This window comes from Mirounga leonina, unplaced genomic scaffold (assembly GCF_011800145.1).
Source record: "Mirounga leonina isolate KUSES-001 unplaced genomic scaffold, KU_Mleo_1.0 Mir_357, whole genome shotgun sequence".
Lineage (NCBI taxonomy): Eukaryota > Metazoa > Chordata > Mammalia > Carnivora > Phocidae > Mirounga > Mirounga leonina.
The window spans coordinates 3511364-3534929 of NW_023270702.1; the positions used below are offsets into that span (position 1 = coordinate 3511364).

Sequence of the window (23566 nt, forward strand, 5' to 3'; positions counted from 1 at the left end):
AAACTTGAATCTATAAAGTAATAGCAAATACCACAGGACTAGCTTTTCCAGTTCATGTTTGCTAACATACACGTGCAGAAAGATTCCACAGGATGGTAAACTATTGAAAATTCTAATAACTGTTAGGTTTGAATGATCTTTGATTCTAAAAATTATCTTAAACAGGTTTTTCTATATGTCTGTATTTCTTTTCATCAATTCTGTGCACAAAGTATTACTTTAAATAACAGTTTTTTAAAAGATTTTCAGTACCTAAGCTGAGCAGGCTTCAAATTTTGTTGCAAATTGCATGCTCGATAAATTTTGTATTGTTTTGCTGATTAAATAATGTTTTCTACTAAAGAAATAGTAAAGAAGAAGTAAAATATTCATTAATTTCAAATCAGTGACTGTGATGAAATAGCATTATCTTAAAATAACTCCAAGACCACTTCAGATTTTGTCTAACTGTTGGCAGAAAATAACTGGAAAAATACCCCTTTTTGCCCCTCAGACTTGAAATACCAATTTCACAACACTAAAATTTCATCAAATCTCATTAGGAATTATTAATATTTCAAGAAGATGGCGCGAATTTTATAATACGATACGCTAATTCCCTTCCTGATCCCATTGAAAATCACATGTTTACAAGTAATTTAAAAAAAGAAGGAAAAGGAAACCAAAACAAAACAAAAGGGAAGATGCTCAAGCTAAAGGAACATTTGTTTCTATCTTGGTGGAGAAAATTAGGGTCAATTTCACCTATTCCTCAACTTGGAGCTGATTTTGTTCCTTCTTTGCACTCACTCCTATTCCTACAAAAGTGAAGGAGGAGATACATGTGGAAGATCAGAGATAAAGGGAAGATTAGTTTTAGAGGCCTTCTAAAAATGCTAATGTAGTAAGAATATTAAGTCAAAATTTCATTTTGAAACAGGTTGTTAATATAGAAAAAAAGTGCTCTTTTCTTTTCACAGTTAAGAACATTGAGGCTTGAAGTTAAAGTCACATCACCCCCCTACATCCCCCATGCAGCTGCCAGTCACAGAACAGACACGAATCAACTGGTGGTGTTGGGTTTTAGAATAATACTGAATTAGTGTAACCAGCTTTCAGTAATAAGTAGGGGTTTACCATTGTCTTAACACAATTATGCATATTTCATAATGTTCCATAGGAGAAAGCAAATGCAAACAGAAATTTTAAAAACTTAAATATGAGAACAAATATTGGCAGTCTATCGGGCTTTTAATTGTTTAAGAATCTCAGAATCCCCACTGTAGATGGGGGAACATTCTAAAAAATCATCTTAAATAGCTATAAAGTGGTACATCTCATTATTTAGGATTTCCCCCCCATCGTCTGAAACATTTGGCTGAATGTAATCTTCCAGGAACAAGGTGTACCCAGCCTCCTCAGATTACTGAAAGTGAAATCTAACCCAAGTCACTGTGGAAACTTTCAGCATAAAGCAGTCTTTTAGAGAGACATCGTTACCTCTATTGGATGTTCCATGACTGGCAGGCCAAGCCAATATTGGCCTTGGAGCAAGGATAGGGAATAGGGCGGGTGGGGTTGAGGACCAGCAGACCAGAGAGAGGGGGGAAGGGTGGAGGGTGACTCATCGTCCATTTCTCTGACAGAATAGTGACTAACAGAGAGAAGGAAGACCAAAAAGTTCCCTTTACAGAGAACGTAAGTTTTGTAGCAATTGTTTGAAGCCATTTGGGAAAGCTTGCTAGTATTGTTTCTAGTTGAGTTTGTCCCTCTTGGAATGACAGATTTTCCCCATCTCCCTCATTGGTCTTCTCAGTCCCTCTAGATGCCCTTAGTGGGATCAGGGGTTGGGGAGAGTGAGGGAGGCCCTAGAAGCAGAAACTGGTTCAGCCAGTTGGAGCACTACCCATGTGTTAGTGACCTCCTTTCTCCAAGAACTCTTTCCCAGGCCCTTTCCTTTCATCAAATCCGTCTTGTCACCATGTCCTTGGTAACCTTATCCCACTGCCCAGCTCTTCTCTCTCCCTTTCCCCCCATTCCTCCCTATTCTCTCCTCACCTGTCCACCGCAATGGCCGTCATAGAGTAGATGCTGGCGAACACGGCCGTGATAGGGAAGAAGTTCTGGAAGCGACAGTAGTTGGCGCCGAAGTACCACTCGCTGTGAAGCGCATAGATGAAGTTGATTAAGGTGTTGAAGGCAGCCATGGAGGCGTCGGAGAAAGCCAGGTTCACGAGGAAGTAGTTGGTGACGGTCCTCATGCGCTTGTGGGCCAGGATGATCCAGATGACGATGAGATTCCCGAAGACCGCCACGGCCACCACCACGCCGTATGCTAGGGACCAGAGGGCGATGCGCCAGGACGGCTGCACGAACTGGTTGGTGAGGTTGGCCCGGGGCTGCGTAGGCGCCGGGGAGGCCGCAGGCAGTCCCGGCGCGGAGGAGGAGGCCGAGAGGTTGCCGGCTTGGACCAGCAGATGCAGCCACTCAGCCTCAGCCGCCCCTGCCGCGAGCGCCGCACTCAGGTTCCCGGCGTCCGCGCCCGCGGTGCCCGCGCCGTCCGTCCAGTTCGCGGCTGCGGGGAGAGTGCCCATCGCCACGGGGCTGCAGCCCCGGATCTCCCCACTCCCCGCCGCCAGCCGGAGCCGACTCCCTCGAAGTTCTTCTCCGCTTCCCGGTCCCTTTGCTGCTGGGCGGACCTCAGCCCTGCCTGGAAGCAAGGTGGAGAAGCTACCGCAGCCCTTGCTGGTTATGAGATGCTTGGAGCCAGCAGGTGATGGGTAGCAGGGGAGTCGCTTTCTCGGAGGAGTTTCCGACTCGAGCAGGCAGGAAGAATGAGATGGGAGGGAAGGGAGACGTTAGGAGCTGTCACCAGCAGAGAACTCCGGGATTGCCTCTGCTCGGGTTCCCGGGCCCTGGCTGGAGCACTGAGGTTCAGGCGCTGCAGCTGGCTTTATAGTCTCGTACAGTCCCCTGCTTTGGTGACGTTGTGGGGGCCGCGGAGCTGACGAACCCCTTCGCGGGCTACGATTGCGCTCCTTTCCTCCGTCGCGCCCTTCGCATTTCATTCATTCGCTACTTGTAGCCACGCAGCGAGAGCGTGGCGGGTTGAGACGCTCAGGAAGGGCTGCACTTCCTCAGTTGCAATTAAAATCTGTACATGAGGGGTGCCTGGGTGGCTCAGATGGTTGGGCGTCTGTCTTTGGCTCAGGTCATGATCCCAGGGTCCTGGGATCGAGCCCCACGTCTGGCTCCTGGCTTGGCTGGGAGGCTGCTTCTGCCTCTCCCCTTTTCATGCTCTCTCTCTCCGTATCCGTCTCAAATGAATAAATAAAATCTTAAAAAATAAAATAAAATAAAATCTGTACGTGATTGATTTTTCCTTTTTTAACTTCAAGATATTTTGCTGAGGTCCCTGCTCTCAGACATTTCTTATGGGCTGTTCTTTTCTAAACCAATTAAACCATTCACCCCTAAAGCAGAGGCACGATCCCAGATTTGTCGTCAAGAGCGTGTGTGTGTGTGTATGTGTGTGTGTATGTGTGTGTGTAACCTGCTGCAGGCTGCGGGTACAGCTAGACGCGTACTTTGGTAGGTGTCGCTGGCTTTTGGAATTTCGCTCCACTTTCTGCTTGTGTGTGTGTTCTCACTTCTCAGATCCCTTTTCCTCACACACTTCGGAAGTCTACCCATTTGTCCTCTTCTAATCTCTGTCACCAGAAATCAGTCTCCTCCGCCTTCCTCCCGGGCAGAGACTCTGGTTTCTCCTGGAGGATTCTGCTCACGTTGGAATGCCATAACACACTGAGGGTAAATCAGAAACCCGAGATGCAGATTTTTTTTTGAAATACGATGACAAGACTTGAATCTCTTCATTTCTCTGGTGTGAACGTATCTTGTAAGCAATCTAAACACATTCATTTGGTATATGGCTTTGGACATTTGGCGCCTTAGTTTTCAGGCTGACCATGAGGACACTCTGATAAGGGTGAGTGACAGTAACCTGTTTCCTGTGCAGACCCGGAGGGTCTGACTTCTGAGCTTGGCTGGGAGCAGGTGAGCAGCAGCGTTTGTGGAGTGCAAGCTGGAGATGGATGTTACGGGCAATTTATCAGTATGTTCCAGAGAGGAAACTCTTTATTAGTTTCTTGGGGGCAGGAATAATGGGATTTGGAGTTAAACATATTTTAGCAACCTCCCCAAAACATTGACTTCTTTGAACACAAGTTTCCTCATTTGAAAGTGCATATTTAAAAAATCTAATTTACAGAATAATTAGGGGGCAAGTAGTTTCAACAGACTTTCAACAACAGGGGGCAAGAGGGAGACCTCAATACATGTTAGCATCCTTTCTTCTTGTTATCATTGTTTTTTTCATCTAAACATTTTCAGGTAAAATAGACTGGCACAGAAAGTTCTTTAGCTTCAAGAAAAGGTAGCATGTGATTTGTGAACATTCTGTATTCTTTAGTTTCCTGGTGTAGAACATACTTCTCCAAAACTCTGCAGTGATTATTATACAAGTAGACCTGGATGTCTGGTAATGAATAATGTTTTCTTTCTTGTAGTTTTTATGACACACAAGGTAGTGTATAGAAATAACTTTGAGGCAACCTGATAATAAATATATTGATACAACCCTGCTTCAAAATAAATGCATGCTGAAAATAATAATTATCAAAAGTTATTATTTACTATTTCTTCTCAGAAAGGCCTGTGAAAATATGTGATAAATCATAAATGAATTTAATGAGATTCCACATGTCCTGTTTACTAATTCTAAGCTAAACCATTTTCTTTTGAAAGGCAGATTATTTCTTTCTGCCAATTCACCACTTAGAAATTACTTGAGTTGCAAATGAAAATCTCTTTCTTCCATAAGGAAATCAAGGAAGAATTAAAAAAAAATTGTATGACATTCATCAGTCATCAAATAAGTCATGTGGTCGCTTGGTAATTATGCATATTTTGATCAAATATTTAACGTTGTAAAATTACCTAGTTGTGTAGAAATCCATTCAGTTTACTCTGTGCTTTACTTATCCATACAGAGTATCAGGTCTGTAATTCTGCCTTCATTGGATTTTTCCCTGAGTGGAAATGATATGAAAAAAAAATGATAATGATAGAATTAGAAGTATTTACAATGAAAGGGGTATATCTAAAAAATGATTTTTTATTTTTATTTTTTTAAGAGAGAGAGCAGGTTGGGGGTTGGGCAGAGGGAGAAGCAGACTCCTCGCTGAGCAGGGAGCTGGATGCTGGACTCTATCTCAGGACTCTGGGATCATGACCGGAGCCGAAGGCAGATGCTCAACTCACTAAGCCACCCAGGACACCAGTGAAAAGGATTTAATGAGTTAGTTCTTTCTTTTCAGAGGAAGAGAGGGATCCAGGTCATGGCTTTCCTTTTAGATTTGCCTTCCACAGAGAGAATGTCTGTGTATCCCAGTAGAGGATTTATTGTTTATTCATTGCTTCAGTCATTCCTCCCATCAGTACTGAGTATACTTCCTTCCAGGAGCTCCGCCAGGTACTAGGATGGAGCAGTGAAACTACAGATATAAGCCAGATATGAATCCTGTCCTCACTGAGCCTGCAGTCTAGAAATATTTTTGATATTAGAGCAAGTGTTATGGATGGTGGAATAGGAAAGTAAAGAGAAAAATGGGAGTGTTCAACTGAACAGGAGGATGTTGTGTTCACTGGATTCTGGATTCTGTCAACTTCACATAATTTCTTTGTAAGAAAAAGATATATACACCTCTCTGTTTATTGCAGTTTTATTTACAATAGTCAAGATATGGAAGCAACCTAAGTGTCCATTGATAGAAGAATGGATAAAGAAGGTGTAGTGTGTGTGTATATATATACACACAATGGAATGTTATTCAGCCATAAAAAATGAGCTCTTGCCATTTGTGACAACATGGTTGGACCTAGAGCATATTATAATAAGTGAAATGAGTCAGAGAAAGACAAACACCATATGATTTTACTTATATGTGGAATCTAAAAAACAAAAGAAACCAACAACAACAACAAAAAGCAGAAACAGACCCATAAATATAGGGAGCAAGCTGATGGCTGCCAGCGGGAAAAGGGAGGATGGGCAAAATGGGTGAAGGAGAGTGGTAGATACAGGCTTCCAGTTATGGAATAAGTAAGTCACAGGGATGAAAGGTAGAGCATAGGGAATATAGTCAGTGGTATTGTAATAGTGAAGTAGGGTGACAGATGGTAGCCACACTTGTGGCGAGCATAGCATAACATATAGAGTTGTGGAATCACTATGTTGTACATCTGAAATTAACGCAACATTATGTTTGACTCTACTTCAATTAACAAAAATTTATTTGTAAGGATTAAATGAATTGCCAAAAAATAGACTTGTCAGAAGATTATGCCTTGAAAAATGGGAAGGTTTAGAAGATAATGGCTAAGAAAGAAGCTTCCTTAGACTTCTTCCTAAGAGAATTTGGTGAATACTCTACTCATTGTAGCTCCAGAATCTGAATCCTGCCCTTATCTGAGTCCACTCAGCTGGTTTCCTAATTCCTCTTTCTATTACTATAAGAACTTCACAGTCTTAGTCTTGGACTCCCGAGGGAAGGAGGACAGGCAGAGGAAATGGTAACATACCAGAAGGTGACTCTTGGAGAAGGATCCTATCCTCTTACATTTAAAACTTGGGAGTGTGGCTTTTCTGCCCACTCCCTCCTGCCCGCCAGTGCTGCTCAGGCTGTACCACTAGCTCAGAGCTCTAGGCTCTGGCTAAATTAGCTCCGCAGTGGTCTCTCTCCAGCTGCCCTCATGATCATCTACCAGGACGTCCTCAGCCATGATAAGATGTTCTCCGACATCTATAAGATTTGAGAGATCATAGATGGGCTGTGCCTGGAGGTGGAGGGGAAGGTGGTCAGGAGGACAGAGGGTAACATTGATGATTCACTAATGATGGAAATGCTTCCACTGAAGTCCCTGAGGGCAAAGGTACTGGAAGCACGGTAATCACTGATGTTGCTATTGTCATGGACCATAACTTTCAGGAAACCAGCTTCACAAAAGAAGCCTACAAGAAGTACATCAAAGATTACATGAAATCAGTCAAAGGCAAACTGAAAGAACAGAGGCCAGAAAGAGTAAAATCTTTTATGATAGGAGCTGAAGAACAAATGAAGCTATGAAATCCTAGCTAACTTCAAAAATTACCAGTTCTTTTTAGGGAAAACACAAATCCAGATGGCATGGTTGCTCTGCTGGACTACCGTGAGAATGGTGTGACCCTATATATGAGTTTCTTTAAGGACGGTTTAGAAATGGAAAAATGTTAAGGAATTTGGCCATTACTTTGGATGCATCACCTATTGTCATAACTAGCTGCTGCTCTTCATCCACACAATACCAGGACTTAAACAAATGGGCCTGATGTCATCTTGAGCTCTTCATTTATTTTGACCTTGATTTATTTGGAGCGGAAGCATTGTTTTTAAGGCATATTTTTTTTACATATCATGTAGGTTAGCTAAAGATAAAATGCATTTAAACTCATTTGAGAGAATGTCTCTTAGCTTAATACATAATTAAGTCGATCCTGTGTAGTGTCCTGGAGAAGTTAGGGCCTGGTTGTGGACTGCTGCTAGAAAGCGTAAGACTGTCTACAGATAACTTCTACAGTGAAAACTTCTTCTGGGACTGGAATAGAAAAAAAAAAACAAGAATGAAAACTCTTAATTCTGAGTTCAAGTAAAGGGAAAGACCATGCTCATAGTGGTGCCAACATTTGAAGTGACTCCTAATACATTTCATCACGTACAAAAGTAGTAGTTAACTCAATGACATTACCAAAAGAATAAAAAGAGACTAATATAGTAAGGAAAAAAACCCTGGGTAATGTGTCTGAGCACATTTAAAACCTATGCAAAAGCATGAGGCTGCTAGAAAATAAGCCAAGCATGGTATCATAGGAGATGTTAATAGGTTTTACATAATAGTGATTAAATCTTGGTTTGACTGCATAAATATTAATACAAATTATGATTTTTTTTAAAGACTTTATTCATCTACTTGAGAGAGAGAGAAAGTGGGACACAGAGCATGAGCATAGGGGGAGGGACAGAGGGAGAGGGAGAAGCAGACTCCCCACTGAGCAGGGAACCTGATGTGGGGCTCGATCCAGGACCCCGGGATCATGACCTGAGCTGAAGGTAGACACTTAGCAGACTGAGCCACCCAGGGGCCCCCAAATTATGATTTTTATATGAATGTTTGTTATTTATTCCTAATGATCAAGAAAAGTTTATCTATTTTATTATGTATAATAGATTACACTTCTTTCAAGTTTTATTTGTTCTCCATATTTTTGCTTAGAATACATATTGGTAATGTGCCCCAGTAATTTGCTAACAATTTATAATAATAGAATGGATACTGATGACATGCTCTGCCCCCCCTTCTCCTCCTCTTTTTTTTCTCCCTTACAACTCAATGAAACCATATGGCATATTTCACACTTGTATTTTTATTTTAACAGTCCTCTTAAAAATAATAGGGTAGAATTTCAGGTGTTGGTGCTGGCTAGTGGAGGAGTTATTTACAGAAAAAGTTTGTCAAAATTCCAGATTTCTCTGACAACAAACTTCTCTTTGACAGTTTGTTTCGATATGGTCAGTGTTTCCACTGTGTTGAGATTTATTTTTCTTTCTTATGAATTTCAGATCTGATAGTCCACACTTTGACTCTTGCTTTGCACTTTTTTCCTTTGTTATTTCATCATACTGCTTTGCAGTTACATTTGGTCATTTCCACAAAATCAGGCTACTAAGTATTGCTGGCAATCAATCAATAATCCGCAATTGATACAACTCCACTCAATTGTGTAGACAAGTGCCTTGAAAATACTTGTTTTCTGCCAGACACCCTTTTCATGTGGATCTATCAGTTTCCATTTCCCCAAATCCCAAATTTCCTTCAACTTTCTTCTTTCTCCATCATCCTTCTTCTGCTCAGCAAGTTATTTCCAATTTATCTGAAAAAAATTCAGAACATCAGCCAAATTGGAGCACCTGGGTGGCTCAGTTGGTTAAGTGACGAACTCTTGATTTTGGTTCAGGTCATGATCTCAGGGTCATGAGATGGAGCCCTGCACTGGGGCTCAGCATGGAGTCTGCTTGAGATGCTGCTCTCTCCCCTTCTCCTTCTGCCCTTCTCCCAGCTCTATAAATAAATAAATAAATAAAATCTTAAAAAAAAGAACATCGGCCATGAATTTCACATTTCTGTGCATTTCATCCATCTTTTCATTATTTGTTATCATCTTGATGAAAGTGGTTGATATTCTCCTAAAACATTCTTTTATCTGTGCTACCTGTTCTTTCAACAACTCCTCTTTTCTCTCTCTCTTCAGCATCTCTTTTTTTGTCTTTAGGATTGAAACACATCTAAGAATCTACATTAAAATAACTCTTTTCTGACCACATTCCCTTTTAGTTACCATTTTTCTCTCTCTCCTTCTATTCCCACATGAGCTTCTTTAACAAAATATCTAAACTCATTATTTTCACTTCCTCACTCACAATAATATTCTTAAGTATTAAATATTTAATACTCTTCTGTCAATGCATTGTCCTATCAATTGACTGTGTATTAAATTAAACTGTCATTTTCTGTCCTTAACTTCCTTGACCTCTCTGTAGCATTAGCATTTGACATTTATATCGGTTTTCTAGGGTTGTCATAACAAATTACCACAAACTGAGTGGCTTAAAACAACAGAAATTTATTCTTTCACAGTTTAGGGGACTAGACGCCTAAAGTCAGGATGTGGGCAAGGTTGGTTCTTTCTGGAGATTCTGAGGGAGAATCTATTCCATGCCTCCTTCCTAGTTTCTGTTGGTTGCTGGCAATCTTTGGTGTTCCTGGGCTTCTAGATGCATCACTCTAATTCTGTCCCTGTCATCATACGACGTTCTTCCTGTGTGTCTTTACATTACCTTCTCTGGGTTCAAATTAACCTCTTCTTATAATGAGATCAGTCATTGCATTAGGGTCAACCCTAAACTAGTATACCTCATCTTAACTTGATTACGTAGCAAAGACTCTATTTCCAAATAAGGTCATATTCACAGGTACTGGGAATTAAGAACTACATTTATTTGGTGGAGGGAAGTAGAGGGACACAATAGTGAGGGTCATATTTAAGGAAGGTTTTAAATTGGAAACTGACAGCTCATCTGTTGTATATAGATTTTGTAAATCAAGTGCTGGGTAGGAAGCAATGAATAGAGACACTATGAGTAAAGATAACCATGAATCCCTCCCCCTTCAATACTAAGTGTTGTTAATAGCCCTCAATGCAGTGTATGAATTACTATGGCAGTGGAAAAATGATATGATATAAAGTATATATATCAAGAATCTTGATAATAATCTCACTCTTCAAGTCCAATAATTTCAATCCTAGTGATTTGATCTAAGGAAGTAATCAGAAATTCAGACAAAAATTTATGTACAAGGATGTATTTTGGAGTTATATTTATGAGATCAAAGATGTAAAAGGCATAAACATAAAATAATTTTGGCATGTCCAAAAACTGTATCCTAGTATCTTCAAAGATGGACTTTTATCCTATCATTTGAAGAGCATGTTTTAAATGTTCTAAAATTAGATAGAAGGGTTGGTTGCACAACACTGTGAATGTACTAAAAGCTATTGAATTGTACACTTTAAAATGATTAAAATGGTGGAATTTGTGTTATGTAAATTTTACCTAAAACAGGAAACAGTTCCTAAAAAGACCAAAGAACTAAGAATTCAGAAGTATTCATCATGTCCCAATCAACCTTTATACAAAAAAATCAAGTCAAGACATATTCAAGTGAAGTTACAAGACCCCTGGACTCATAGATAAGGAGATAATGTTATATGCAACAGGCAAAGATAGTCAAATCACCTGTAAGTTTAATAAATCAATTTGGTCTTGAAATTTTACACATTACCTGCTGGAAGAGTGTTAAGGAATTCTTAAAAATCCTTCGGGAAAGAAAAATGTGTTCCAAGAAATTTATACCATTAAGTAAGCCCTTTTTCAAATATACAGATAACAGAAAGACATTTTCAAACATGCAGGGACTCAGATACAACACTGCTGAGTGTTTTGTAGAACACAAACAATACTCCGACAAACCAAACAACAAGCAAGCAACCAAACAAAGAGATAATCTTTTTGTAACTAAAACCCAGCCAACAAAAGTGGACTGGAGTAGCTATCAGTTAAGACTGGAGCCATGGACCAGAGTTGGGTCTGAGCCACAGTGATGACTTTGAGGTGATCAGTATCCTCACTACCAGTATTTCTAAACATATGTGTGCACAACATAGTCACAGATTACATGAGGAGTAGCTACTACAGTTTGTATGTAAGAGAAAATCACATTATCAAAGTGGCCCTTGAGAATCCTCCATATCACCTATAAAGTATGATATATGCATACACCATATTTCCTAAGGAACAAAATAGCTAGTCTTCAAACTGGAATCTATTGCTGCTTCTTCAGTTTAGTGAAAAATAAAGCATTAGATTGTATTTGGAGTCCAGATGGTACAAAATGCACATTTTAAACACTAGAATCATATTTATTCGTGCAGAACTTTTACACAATGAGAGGTGAGAATGACTGAGTTGAAGATTCATTTCTCCCATCTCCTCTTCTCACTGGGACTATGCTAAATCAAGAAAATGGGGGCACCTGGGTGGCTCAGTCATTAAGCGTCTGCCTTCGGCTCGGGTCATGATCCCAGGGTCCTGGGATCGAGCCCCGCATCGGGCTCCCTGCTCCGCGGGAAGCCTGCCTCTCCCTCTCCCACTCCCCCTGCTTGTGTTCCCTCTCTCGCTGTCTCTCTCTCTCTGTCAAATAAATAAATAAAATTTAAAAAAAAATCAAGAAAATGGGGAGAGCATTTCCTGAAAATGTAAATTATTTCTCTCCTTCCTTGTTTTCTCCCTACCTCTTTCCTTCTTTATTTCCTAAGTATATTTATTGGAATTTTAGAATATGAAAGGCATGTATAATATAATTCCATAGAATTATAGAGTGATGATAATTTTGCCACCTGCATTTATACCCTCAAGTAATTTGGATACAATTTCCAAAAAAACAAAAACATATTCATACAAATTCATTAAAAGAATTCTAATAACATCAAGATTTGTTTATTTATTTTTTGTCTAAGAGGAGAAAGTGTTCTACTCAAATAAATATGGGGTAGTAGGTCAGATAGCTGTTGGTTATCTACAAACACTGGCATTCCCATGTTGATTCAAAAGATACAGGTGACATAATTAAGAGAAGAATTAATCTTTCAAAACTCATTAAAGTATCTATTACTCTAAATTAAAAACTGCTAAATGTGTGTGTGAGTAGGGGTAGTTGGATAATTCAGCATTTTCTAGCTCTCAAATTAAGAGCTCCTTGGCGAACTCCTATCTGTTAATTAAATCAAAGTTAATCAGTAAAATTATAGGATTCCATGATTGGTATATAATTTCTGTGCTACACATTCATTTACTATCATTTAAAGGAGGAATCAGAAATTAGTGTGTACAGGAAAAGCTGATATCTTTATTTATGTATGCTTCATTTTGCTTAGTATAATTTTTCATTTCAAATATGATCACTGCATAAACTCCACAAGAATGGAAATATATTAAAAAGAAAATAGGTAAAATTTGTTCATAATAGTGCACAAAATTGGGGCGCCTGGGTGGCTCAGTCATCAAGCGGTCTGCCTTCGGCTCAGGTCATGATCCCAGGGTCCTGGGATCAAGCCCCGCATCCGGCTCCCTGCTCCACGGGAAGCCTGCTTCTCCCTCTCCCACTCCCCCTGCTTGTGTTCCCTCTCTCGCTGTGTTTCTCTCTGTCAAATAAATAAATAAAATCTTTAAAAAAAATAGTGCACAAAATTTTCTGGATACACATTTATTCCAAAATGTTCTTAGAGTTCTAAGAAGATTTCTAAGAACATAATCTATAATCAAACCAGCATTTTATATGGTTTAATCTAAATCTGGTTTAGATTAAAAAATCAAATATAGCTAACACTCTGAGGTACAAATTACCTTCTAATCTTTGTACTATTATATACTGACTAGTGTAGTATTCATCTGTTGATCAAGAGCTGAAAAGAAAGCATCAATATATATGTATTTATGCACAAATTTTATATATTGCATTATTGCATTAATGTATTATATACATTTAAGATATTAATGATAAAGAAAGATGAAGCTATTGACAATAGTTTTTAAACATACAGGTAGGATCTCAGTATGTAATCTTCATTCACATAAAGTAGATTTGGTGATCGATATGAAAATTCTCCTGTAATTAATTTGAAATGATATTAATAATGTTGCATAGGTACTTCCCTCACACAACCTGTACAAACAAGTTATTAGCAACCCCACTAATTCCATGGCTGCCTACACAGTTGGGAGTCAACAGGTGTGTTCAGAAATGGCTGTCTTAACTTTTATAGTATTGATATACTTCCTAATTGGTTGAAACACACATATTTTCCTTTTTTCTTCTTAGGAAGTTTTATCCTCTTTCCTGGGAACACTTGGAGTTCTTTGGTGTCCCAACAATTAAAAATATAACACTCCATACTGAAGTACCTGTAGATGCTAGTTTGCATGGGATTGACAATTGGGGGAATGATAGATAACTCTATTATTAGGAAGTTGGTTCATTTTTTTTTTTTTTTTGAGAGAGGGTTCAGGCACAGAGGGAGAGGGAGAGAGAGAATCCCAAGCAGGCTCCACACCTAGAGCAGAGTCCGATGTGGGGCTCAGTCTCACAACCCTGTGATCATGACCTGAGCTGAAATTAAGAGTCATACACTTAGCTGACTGGCCACTCATGTGCCCCCTGTTGGTGCATTTTTAATATCTGCTGAGGCTGCCTCCAGTCATATTGACCAGCTTGTTTCAATAGTCCAAAGTCTTTCCCCCAGAACTGATTGCATGTTTTGATAGTGCTCTTGTAACTAAATTGTATAAATTTTGAGAAATGTTCCTGATCCTTTTTTCCCCATATACCCTGATTTTTTAAAAAAATGTAACTATTTATTTTCCCTGAATAGAAGTCTTTCAGGTACATCTATAAGACATTATTGTACAGTTGACCCTTGAACAACAAGGGTTTGAACTGCATGGGTCTACTTATATGCAGATGGTTTTGGATAAATACAGTACAGTACTGTAAATATGTTTTCTCTTCCTTATTATTTTCTTAACATTTTCTTTTCTCTTGCTGACTTTATTGTAGAAATACAGTACATAATATATGTAACATACAAAATATGTGTTAATTGACTGCTTTTGTTATTGGTAAGGCTTCTGGTAGACAATAGGTTATTAAGTTAAGTTTTGGGGGAGTCAAAAGTTTGGATTTTTGATTGTGTAGGGGATCAGTGCCCCTAAGCCAGGCATTGTTCAAGGGTCAACTATAGACATGTATATAGTCCAAAAATGTATATAGAAATGTAGTGCCATAATTGTTAACATCTCTATTTTATGAGTGAGGAAACTAACAGAGAAGTAATTTGAAACTTAACTGACAGGGCCAGCATTCAAATCCAGATGTTTCAAAAGCAACCCCCACAGCCTTAATCAACCACTCTTTGGTCTCAGTTTAATTGGAAAGTAATTGGAAGAGGCTAATTGAGATGATGTAGGCTTGTAAGCCCCTTGCAGGCCCGGGTCATTTGAGGACTGCACTGAGGTTAAGGACGGCCAGGCAGGCCTGGGCCAGGAGGAGAAAATGTTCTCTTCCCCTTATCTCATGTTGCAAGTCCTAAATGCCTGGATCAGCAGGAAGTGGCTCTTGCCTAGCTTAAAGTGTATCTTTCTAAACAGAAGTGTTCTTTCTAAAGACAAAGAACATGTTGTCTCCAAAGGAAGGATGGCTAAGAGAATTCTTTATTCTGCAAGCATAAACAGGATGTATTTTGTTCTTATTGAATTTCGTGTATATTTCACTTCACGGATGTTGGCTTGATACTTTAAGTATACATTGTTATGTTTATCTGATCACTGCGAGTATATAGCTATCTGAGTAATAAACGGCAGTATGCAGTTGCAAGTGCTGCCTTTGCTCTGCATCCCCTGTGTCCTGGTGATTTCGTAGACCCTTACCCAGGGACCCCAACGCACTAGACGTTGACAGCTAATGTGTTTTTTTTATGTTAAATCATCACAAAGAGTGTAATACGCAGGCTGAAATGAAAAAAAAAATACATCAGCATTCCTTAAAAGTCAACAAAATAAAAGGAAAGCAAAGGGGAGCATATTTTATAATTATTTATATTTCAGGTTATATTTAATTTATATTACCATACTGGTTAGATATTTTGAATGGAAATTAGTTCTTATCAATTTCTCATAGAAACAAAGGACCTATGAGGACATTTTACTTGATAGTTTTTTTTTTTTTGCCTGTTCTTACAATTTTATTTAAATTGAAATTCAAGTTTCTCTTCACTATAAGGTTTTTCTTCTATTTGTTAATGTTATCCTTGCTCTAGAAAGAGAATTCATTCATGAATCAAAATGCTCTACCTGACAGGTAGACAGACCTCTCCAGAGGTTTCTTGCAAGAGAAACAGTGCAGAATAAATCAGAATCAATCCACTTGTGGAAAAAATTTGGAGAAACTTCTAAAGATTTTGTGTTTGCAAAGTCAAGTTCAGATCATTGCAATTTCTTTTTTTCCCCCCAAATTTTTATTTAAATTCTAGTTAGTTAACATATAGTGTAAGGAGTAGAATTTAGTGATTCATCACTTACATTTAACACCCAGTGCTCATCACAACAAGTGCACTCCTTAATACCCATCACCCACCCACCTCCCTCGATCTACCCTCCGTTTGTCCTCTGTCTTAAAGAGTCTCTTATGGTTTGTTTTCCTCTGTCTTTTTTTCTCCTTCCCAGATGTTCATCTGTTTTGTTTCTTAAATTCCACATGAGTGAAATCATATGGTATTTGTCTTTGACTGACTTACTTTGCTTAGCCTAATACCCTCTAGCTCCATCCATCTCCTTGCAAATGGCAAGATTTCATTCTTTTGACGGCTGGTAGTAGTCCATTGTATGCATATACCACATCTTCTTTATCCACTCATTAGTTGATGGACATTTGGGCTCTCTCCATAGTTTGGTTATTGTTGATAATGCTGCTATAAAATGTATTTTTTCAATAAGACTTGAGTGTTGAAATGATTTCTTGATCCATGAATCAAGCTGCCATAGATAATGATCCCTCCGATGGATTTTGGCAAAGTAAATTCAAAACCTTCTAGGAAGGATTCACCATTCTACATATCATTAACAAAGTTCGTGATTCATGGGAAGAAGTCAAAATATCAACATGAACTGGAGTTTGGAAGAATTTAATCCCATTTCTCATGGATGACTTTGAAGGGTTCAAGACTTCAGTGGAGGAAGTAACTATGTGATGAAAATAGCAAGAGAGCCAGAATTAGAAGTAGAGCCTGAAGATGTTACTGAATTACTGCGATTTTATGATGACACTTTAACAGATGAGTTGCTTCTTATGAATGAGCAAAGAAAGTAGTTTCTTGAGATGGAATCTGCTTCTGTGATACTGTGAAAATTGTTGAAATGACAACAAAGAGTTTAGAATATTATATAACCTTAGTGGATAAAGCAGTGGCAGAGTTTGAGAATACTGGCTCCAATTTTGAAAGAAATTCTACTGTAGGTGAAATGCTATCAAACAGCATCGCATGCTACAGGGAATTTTTTTTTGTGACAATAAGTCAGTTGATGCAGCAAACTTTTTGTTGTCTTATTTTAGGAAATTGCCATAGCCATCCTAACCTTCAGTAGCCACCACCTTATCAGTCAGCAGCTATCAACACTGAAGCAAGACATTCCACCAGCAAAAGATTACAACTCATTGTTGTTGCACTTTTTAGCAATAAAATATTTTTAAAGTGTGTACACTTTTTTTTGAAATAATACTATTGCACACTTACTTAATAGGCTACGGTGTAGTGTAAACATAACTTTTATATACACAAGGAAACCAAAAAATGTATTTGTCTCCCCTTATTGTGATACTCACTTTCTTGTGGTGGTGTGGAAACGAACCCACAATATATTTCAGAAACAACCCTCACAATCTTATTATTTTTATTGTTTTCTATGGCAAAGCAAAATTTCCAAGGTAGCTTAATCTTTATTTTCAAAATTTTTATAGGATTTTGAAAATATGTTGTTTATATAAAATAAAGTAGTGTGAAAATCTGAAAAGACAGAAAGTAACATTTAAAATTCTCTAGAAATAACATTTATAAAACAATTAAATGGAGGCATTATTTCATCTAAATGAATATAAATGATTCTAACCCTTGCATCTCTTCCTTATACCATTGGTGTCCAAGTGAGGTGCATATACTGCATGTAGTGCTAGAGAAGATACATTAAGATGTGGGGGGATATATTAGAACTTTTATGATTTTTATTCTTTATCTTATCCTTTAACTGTTTTATGCTATTGGTATTTATTTTAAAATTTACCTATATATTAGTATAGTAGAACAAAGGTATAAATTATACAGTAATGATCACGTGTATGCATGCATGCCCTGTGTTCACTGATTTTTAATTGGTGAAAATCTGTTATAAAAGATTTTAATGCTATACTTCCCTTTCCTGTCTCTTCTCCCACTGCCACTGCTTTCTCCAGCCACAGAGAAGATGCATTGCTTTTGGTCTCTGGAGGATTTCCCCCCATTGGCTTAGAGTAGGAGGACACAAAGATGCTGGCGCGACAAGAAATCTACATTTTTTTCTCTTGTTTGTGCCACCTTTCTGAGTCCTAGTGGTAGTGTGAAAAGTAAGGTTACTGCAAGGATTTTTTTAACCTTAGGAAATTATGCTTATAATTTCCACTCTGTGGTAGACCCTTAATCCAATCCTGATGTCTTGCATTCTATTCAGCTGGTATTAATCTTTTATCCAAAGATTTAAAATTATTTCTCTAGAAATACTAAACTAATAGATTTATTGACTTTTTCTTGGTTTATTGCATTAGGGGAAATCAGGTGTAATAATTTTGGTAGGAAAAATGGCTGAATGAATCGTTCTTAAAATGGGGAAACTCTGATCTTAGCCTTTGCAGTGATTACGACTGTACTTTTTTGGTTGCTACAATTTGTTGATGATAAAAAGTATTACCTACTGAGCTGTAATTAAGACTGTGTTTCTGAAATCTTAGAGAGCAAACTTATGAAAAATGCAGTTTATTTATAGAACTGACTCTTCAGACAAAAGTTTATAGACCCAACTGTTCTCCCTGGGCTTAGAAGAAAGAAAAGGAGAGAAAAATTAAGTATTCAAAGGTCTCTTATGTTAGAGGGACTGTAGAGATCACTTAATTCAAATACCTTAGAGGTAGAGCAATTAAGTCACCAGGAGTTGAGAAGTCGTTTGCTTTTGTATAAGTAAAATGGCTTGGGGTAAGAAGAAACTTTATTAGCATTGGTGGACACTGGTGCTCAGTGTTCTGCCATACTCAGTTAGCAATTGTTAAATATTTCTTGGGTTTTAATTTAAGCTTCTATTGTTGAATGGCATGTAGTTATTTTGAGACCTGAAATACCTATTTTGATCTGTGTTCTATCAGATCATCATCCCAGCAGGATGGGAATTGCACAGAGACGTTCCTCAGCAAGTGTAGGTGGAAATATTCTTGGTTCTTGGAAATATTCAAGAAAATACAACAGAAGAAACCACTGAGGGTACCAGCTACATAAATGAACACACAGCAGCAATTTTTTGGGTTCCACATTAGATCTTCCTGAGGAATTACCTAACATTCTGGCTAAATGGGCCCCTTCCAATGATCAGTTATCTGAAGGTGCTAAAAATGCAACATAGTTTGCAGATGTCTCAAGAGTGGAAGGTTAACAATCTGGAAAGCATTTGCACTGACTGATAATATGATATAGATTTTTAACATTTATAGGGCAATAGCTAATGAACCAGCAATATATCTAGAAAATGAAACATAGATAATTTGAAGACAAAAGGAATCTCAGTGGGTGCTATGTTATGGAAAATGTTGTGGATTTAGGAGGGGGAAATGAAAGTGGGTCATATTGATACCCACCAAGAGAATGCCATTCAAATTCAGAAGGGGGCTGGAACCAACCAGTAGATACTCTTGATGGTTCTGGAAAGTGGTCTCTTGGACACATGAGATGAGTTGCCATGGGGGGGTTTACCAAGAAATACACTGACTGACATAGAAAAACTATGTGTCCTACTGTCTTAGAAGCTTACGGTATTTGCTTTTTTGTCAACAGGAACATTAGAGACTAAAAGAAGCCATGGTTGCATTTTGAGTAGATCTAGGCAGGCCCATAGTTTATAGATTACATTGACATATTATTCATAAAGCTGGGTAGGTACCAAAGGGCCTTGACCAGTGTAGACACTTGTTATCAATTTAGATTTACATATCCATCAACTGAAGAAAATACTTCTAACACTGTTAAATGCCTAGAGCTGGAAACATTTCAGTTTGGACGTTCTGCTTATATAGCATTTGATGAAGGAACTCATTTTATTGCAGGTGCAGTGGAACAATGCACTGAGAAACATCACATCTTACCATCCACAAAATATTCAAAAATTAGAAACTTGAATGGGCAATTGAAACAGCTACTTACTACATTGGGAGGTTATAAGTAAGGCTTGCAAAATTGAATAAATGTGTGTTAAAACTTAATGTATATGAATATAAAGGGGATTCATGATTGGATAGGTTGTTAAGACATTGTGCAGAAAATAGAGAAGAGGGAATGAGGGATAGTACAAGCACATAGCATTAATGTCTGTCCCAGTTCTAATATTTTTTTTCCTTCTGTCCCTGATTCTATAGTGTGGAACTTGGATTGCATTTATGAATTCCAGGGGAAGAAATGATTTTTAAATATGATTCATAACAATATCTCTAAAGGAAAATGAAAGTAAGAGTTAAAAGATAAAAAAAAAAACTCTTCAAGAGAAAATTAGACATGCAAAGATGATCCAACATACTGTGATTAGCATCGCCAAAGTGAAAAACAATGAAATGGACTAGAACAAATACTAATAATTATCATTAAGGAAACTATTTATGGAATACAATGATACTTAAACCTATGTACTGGGAGACTTCAATATTATATGTGACTTTCAATTGAGAATGATCAACACCAAGATATAACCTATTAAAATTACTGAATGTGAAATATCTTTAAGAAAAGGCATTTGGAAACCAGGAAAAAAACTAATTTACTTATAAGGGGAAAAAAACAAATAGGTACAAGACTTCTAGAACATAATATTTCATAATAGAATACAGTGGAGCAACTTATTGAAGATATTCAAGGAAGCAAGGATTTTATATCCAGCCAAAATATAAAGGTCATGGACAATTACGAACATGAGAGTAATTGACTAATATTGTTCCCATCAACTATTTATGAATAATCTTCTAGATAATTACTTCAGGCATCTGAACAATCATAAAGAAGTTTTATTATTAGGTATGGTGATAAGCATAAAGTATATTCAACTGTGCAACCAAGCTAAGTGTTTAGGATGATGATGAGAAAATTATAAATGTATATGCTTTGACATCGTAGATATAATAGAAGCATCAAAAATTGGCAGAGGAGAGAGAGAGTATATGGAAGTAAAATAAGTTTACTAGTTGTATTTTATAGGCAATAAAAATTAAAATAATATGATTTTAATTAGATACTGGAGAATACGGAGAGAAGGGGACGATTTTATTAGCCTAATTAATTATTGTGGATAGTAGGAATCATAAAATAGTATGCCAAAAGGAGAAGACCTAGAATATTATATATAATTATTATTAGTAGTATAAAGCCAATAATTAAAACAAAAATATAAATTTATCTACATAATAAGAGATACGACAAAATAAAAAAAAGTATACCATGTGATGTAGGCTTTAAATAAAATAAAACAATGTGACAGAATTGAGAACAAATATTTGGTCATATCAATAAGTATAAATGACTCTAACTCAGTGTATTAAAATGTAAAAGTATTCAGATCGTCTAATAAGGCAAAAGCCATGAAATAAACAAGGCACATGCAAAATTAATGATACAAAATATAAAAGTTAAGTGTCATAATTTTGATGTTAGACAAAATAACAATCTAGACAAGAAAAATATTTTTTAGTGCTAAAGTTCTATAATATGGGTCTTTTTTAAGTATGTTTTTATTTTTTTAAGTTTTTATTTAAATTCCAGTTAGTTAATATACAGTGTAATATTAATTTCAGGTATGCAATTTAGAGATTCAACACTTACATACAACACCCATTGCTCATCATGACAATGATTTAACCTATCCCCTACCCACCTCCCTCCATCAACCCCCAGTTTGTCCTGTCTTACAGAGTCTCCTATGGTTTGTTTCCCTCACTCTCTTTTTTCCCCCCTTCCCATATGTTCATCTGTTTTGTTTCTTAAATTCCACATGGGTGAAATCATATGGTATTTGTCTTTCTCTGACTGACTTATTTTGCTTAGCATAATACACTCTAACTCCATCCATGTCACTGCAACTGGCAAGATTTCATTCTTTTGATGGCTGAGTAATATTCCATTGTATATGTATACTACCTCTTTTTTATCCATTCATGAGTTAATGGACATGTGGGCTCTTTCCATATTTTGGCTGTTGTTCATAGTGCTGCTCTAAACATTGGGTGCATAAAACCCCTAGAATCAGTTTATTTGTATCCCTTGGGTAAATACCTAGTAGTGCAATTGCTAGATCCTTGAGTAGTTCTATTTTTAACTTTTTAAGGAACCTCCATACTGTTTGCCAGAGTGGCTGCACCAGTTTGCATTCCTACTAACAGTGTAAGAGGTTTCTCCTTTCTCCACATCCTTGACAACACTTGTTTCTTGTGTTGTTGATTTTAGCCATTCTGACAGGTGCGAGGTGATATCTCATTATAGTTTTGATGTGTATTTCCCTGATGATGAGTGATGCTGAACATCTTTTCCTGTGTCTTTTGGTCATTTGAGTTCTCCAACAATCAGATAAATAAAAGAGGTGGTTGAGGGGAAGGAAATGAAATAACTAATAGACAATAAGAGAAACTTCAGAAGCATAACAACCATGTGCAATGTGTGGACTTGTTTGAATCTTGAAATTAAGTCATGTTTGAGACAATTTGTGTGGATAAGGGCTGGATATTATTAATATTATCTAATTAAATAATTGTTAATTTTACTATGTGTGATGGTAGCATGGTTGTGGTATTTTTTAAAAGTCCATGCCAGAGATATATCTTGAAGAATCTACTGGTTAAATGACATATGTTTGGGATTTTCTATATATGTAAATATTTAATACCCATCATATTTATTCTGAATAATAGAAAAATGAATAGTCTCATTTTGTCAAGTTTAGGGAACATAAACTCATTCTTTACAAATACTACACCATCTCTCTTTTGAAATAAAAAAATATACATTTAAAAAAATAAATAAAAATTTCCAAGGAGCAGTCTGCTTATTCCCCCAAAAGGGAGTATTTTAAATATTTATTTCATTATGCTGTGCTAAAGGAAAAAGAAAAGGGAGATAATACTGATACTTTCTAAAAGATAGCTCCATCATCATTACTGTTTCACACACAGACCCTTATGATACAAGGAAAAAAGGGAACAAGCACTTGATTTCAAAAACACTAAAATCAATTTGGTCTGATAAGGGAATAGTTTATCACAATTACTCATTCTTTTGTAACTCTGGTGTTTTTACACAATAGGCCAGAAAACGAGTTTTGCAGGAGAATTTTTATGTCGTATGTTCATTTTTTTATTCACAAAATTTGTTGGGGACTGCTATTAGCCAGACACTATTTGGGATATTGAAATGTAATAATAATAAAAAACCAAAGGGCTAGGATCCAAAATCTATAAAGAACTTCTTAAACTCAACACCCAAAGAACAAATGATCCAATCAAGAAATGGGCAGAAGACATGAACAGACATTTTTCCAAAGAAGACATCCAAATGGCCAACAGACACATGAAAAAGTGCTCAACATCACTCGGCACCAGGGAAATCCAAATCAAAACCTCAATGAGATACCACCTCACACCAGTCAGAATGGCTAAAATTAACAAGTCAGGAAATGACAGATGTTGGCGGGGATGCGGAGAAAGGGGAACCCTCCTACACTGTTGGTGGGAATGCAAGCTGGCGCAGCCATTCTGGAAAGCAGTATGGAGTTTCCTCAAAAAGTTGAAAATAGAGCTACCCTACGATCCAGCAATTGCACTACTGGTTATTTACCCCAAAGATACAAATGTAGGGATCTGAAGGGGTACATGCACCCCAATGTTTATAGCAGCAATGTCCACAATAGCCAAACTATGGAAAAAGCCAAGATGTCCATCGACAGATGAATGGATAAAGAAGATGTGGTATACACACACACACACACACACACACACA

The 23566-nt window shown here is 37.4% G+C and overlaps 1 protein-coding gene and 1 pseudogene across 1 annotated transcript in view; one reads left to right on the forward strand and one right to left on the reverse strand.

Moving 5' to 3' along the window:
* Positions 1–2573, reverse strand: part of TACR3 (tachykinin receptor 3) — a 78668-nt gene extending 76095 nt beyond the window's left edge. Inside the window, exon 1 of the mRNA XM_035030138.1 lies at positions 2038–2573. Within this exon, the coding sequence (XP_034886029.1) occupies positions 2038–2573 (536 nt within the window). The remainder of the gene's footprint in view (positions 1–2037) is intronic.
* A 4219-nt stretch (positions 2574–6792) lies between these two features.
* On the forward strand, positions 6793–7313 carry LOC118027012 (annotated as a pseudogene).
* The last annotated feature ends 16253 nt before the right edge of the window (positions 7314–23566 follow it).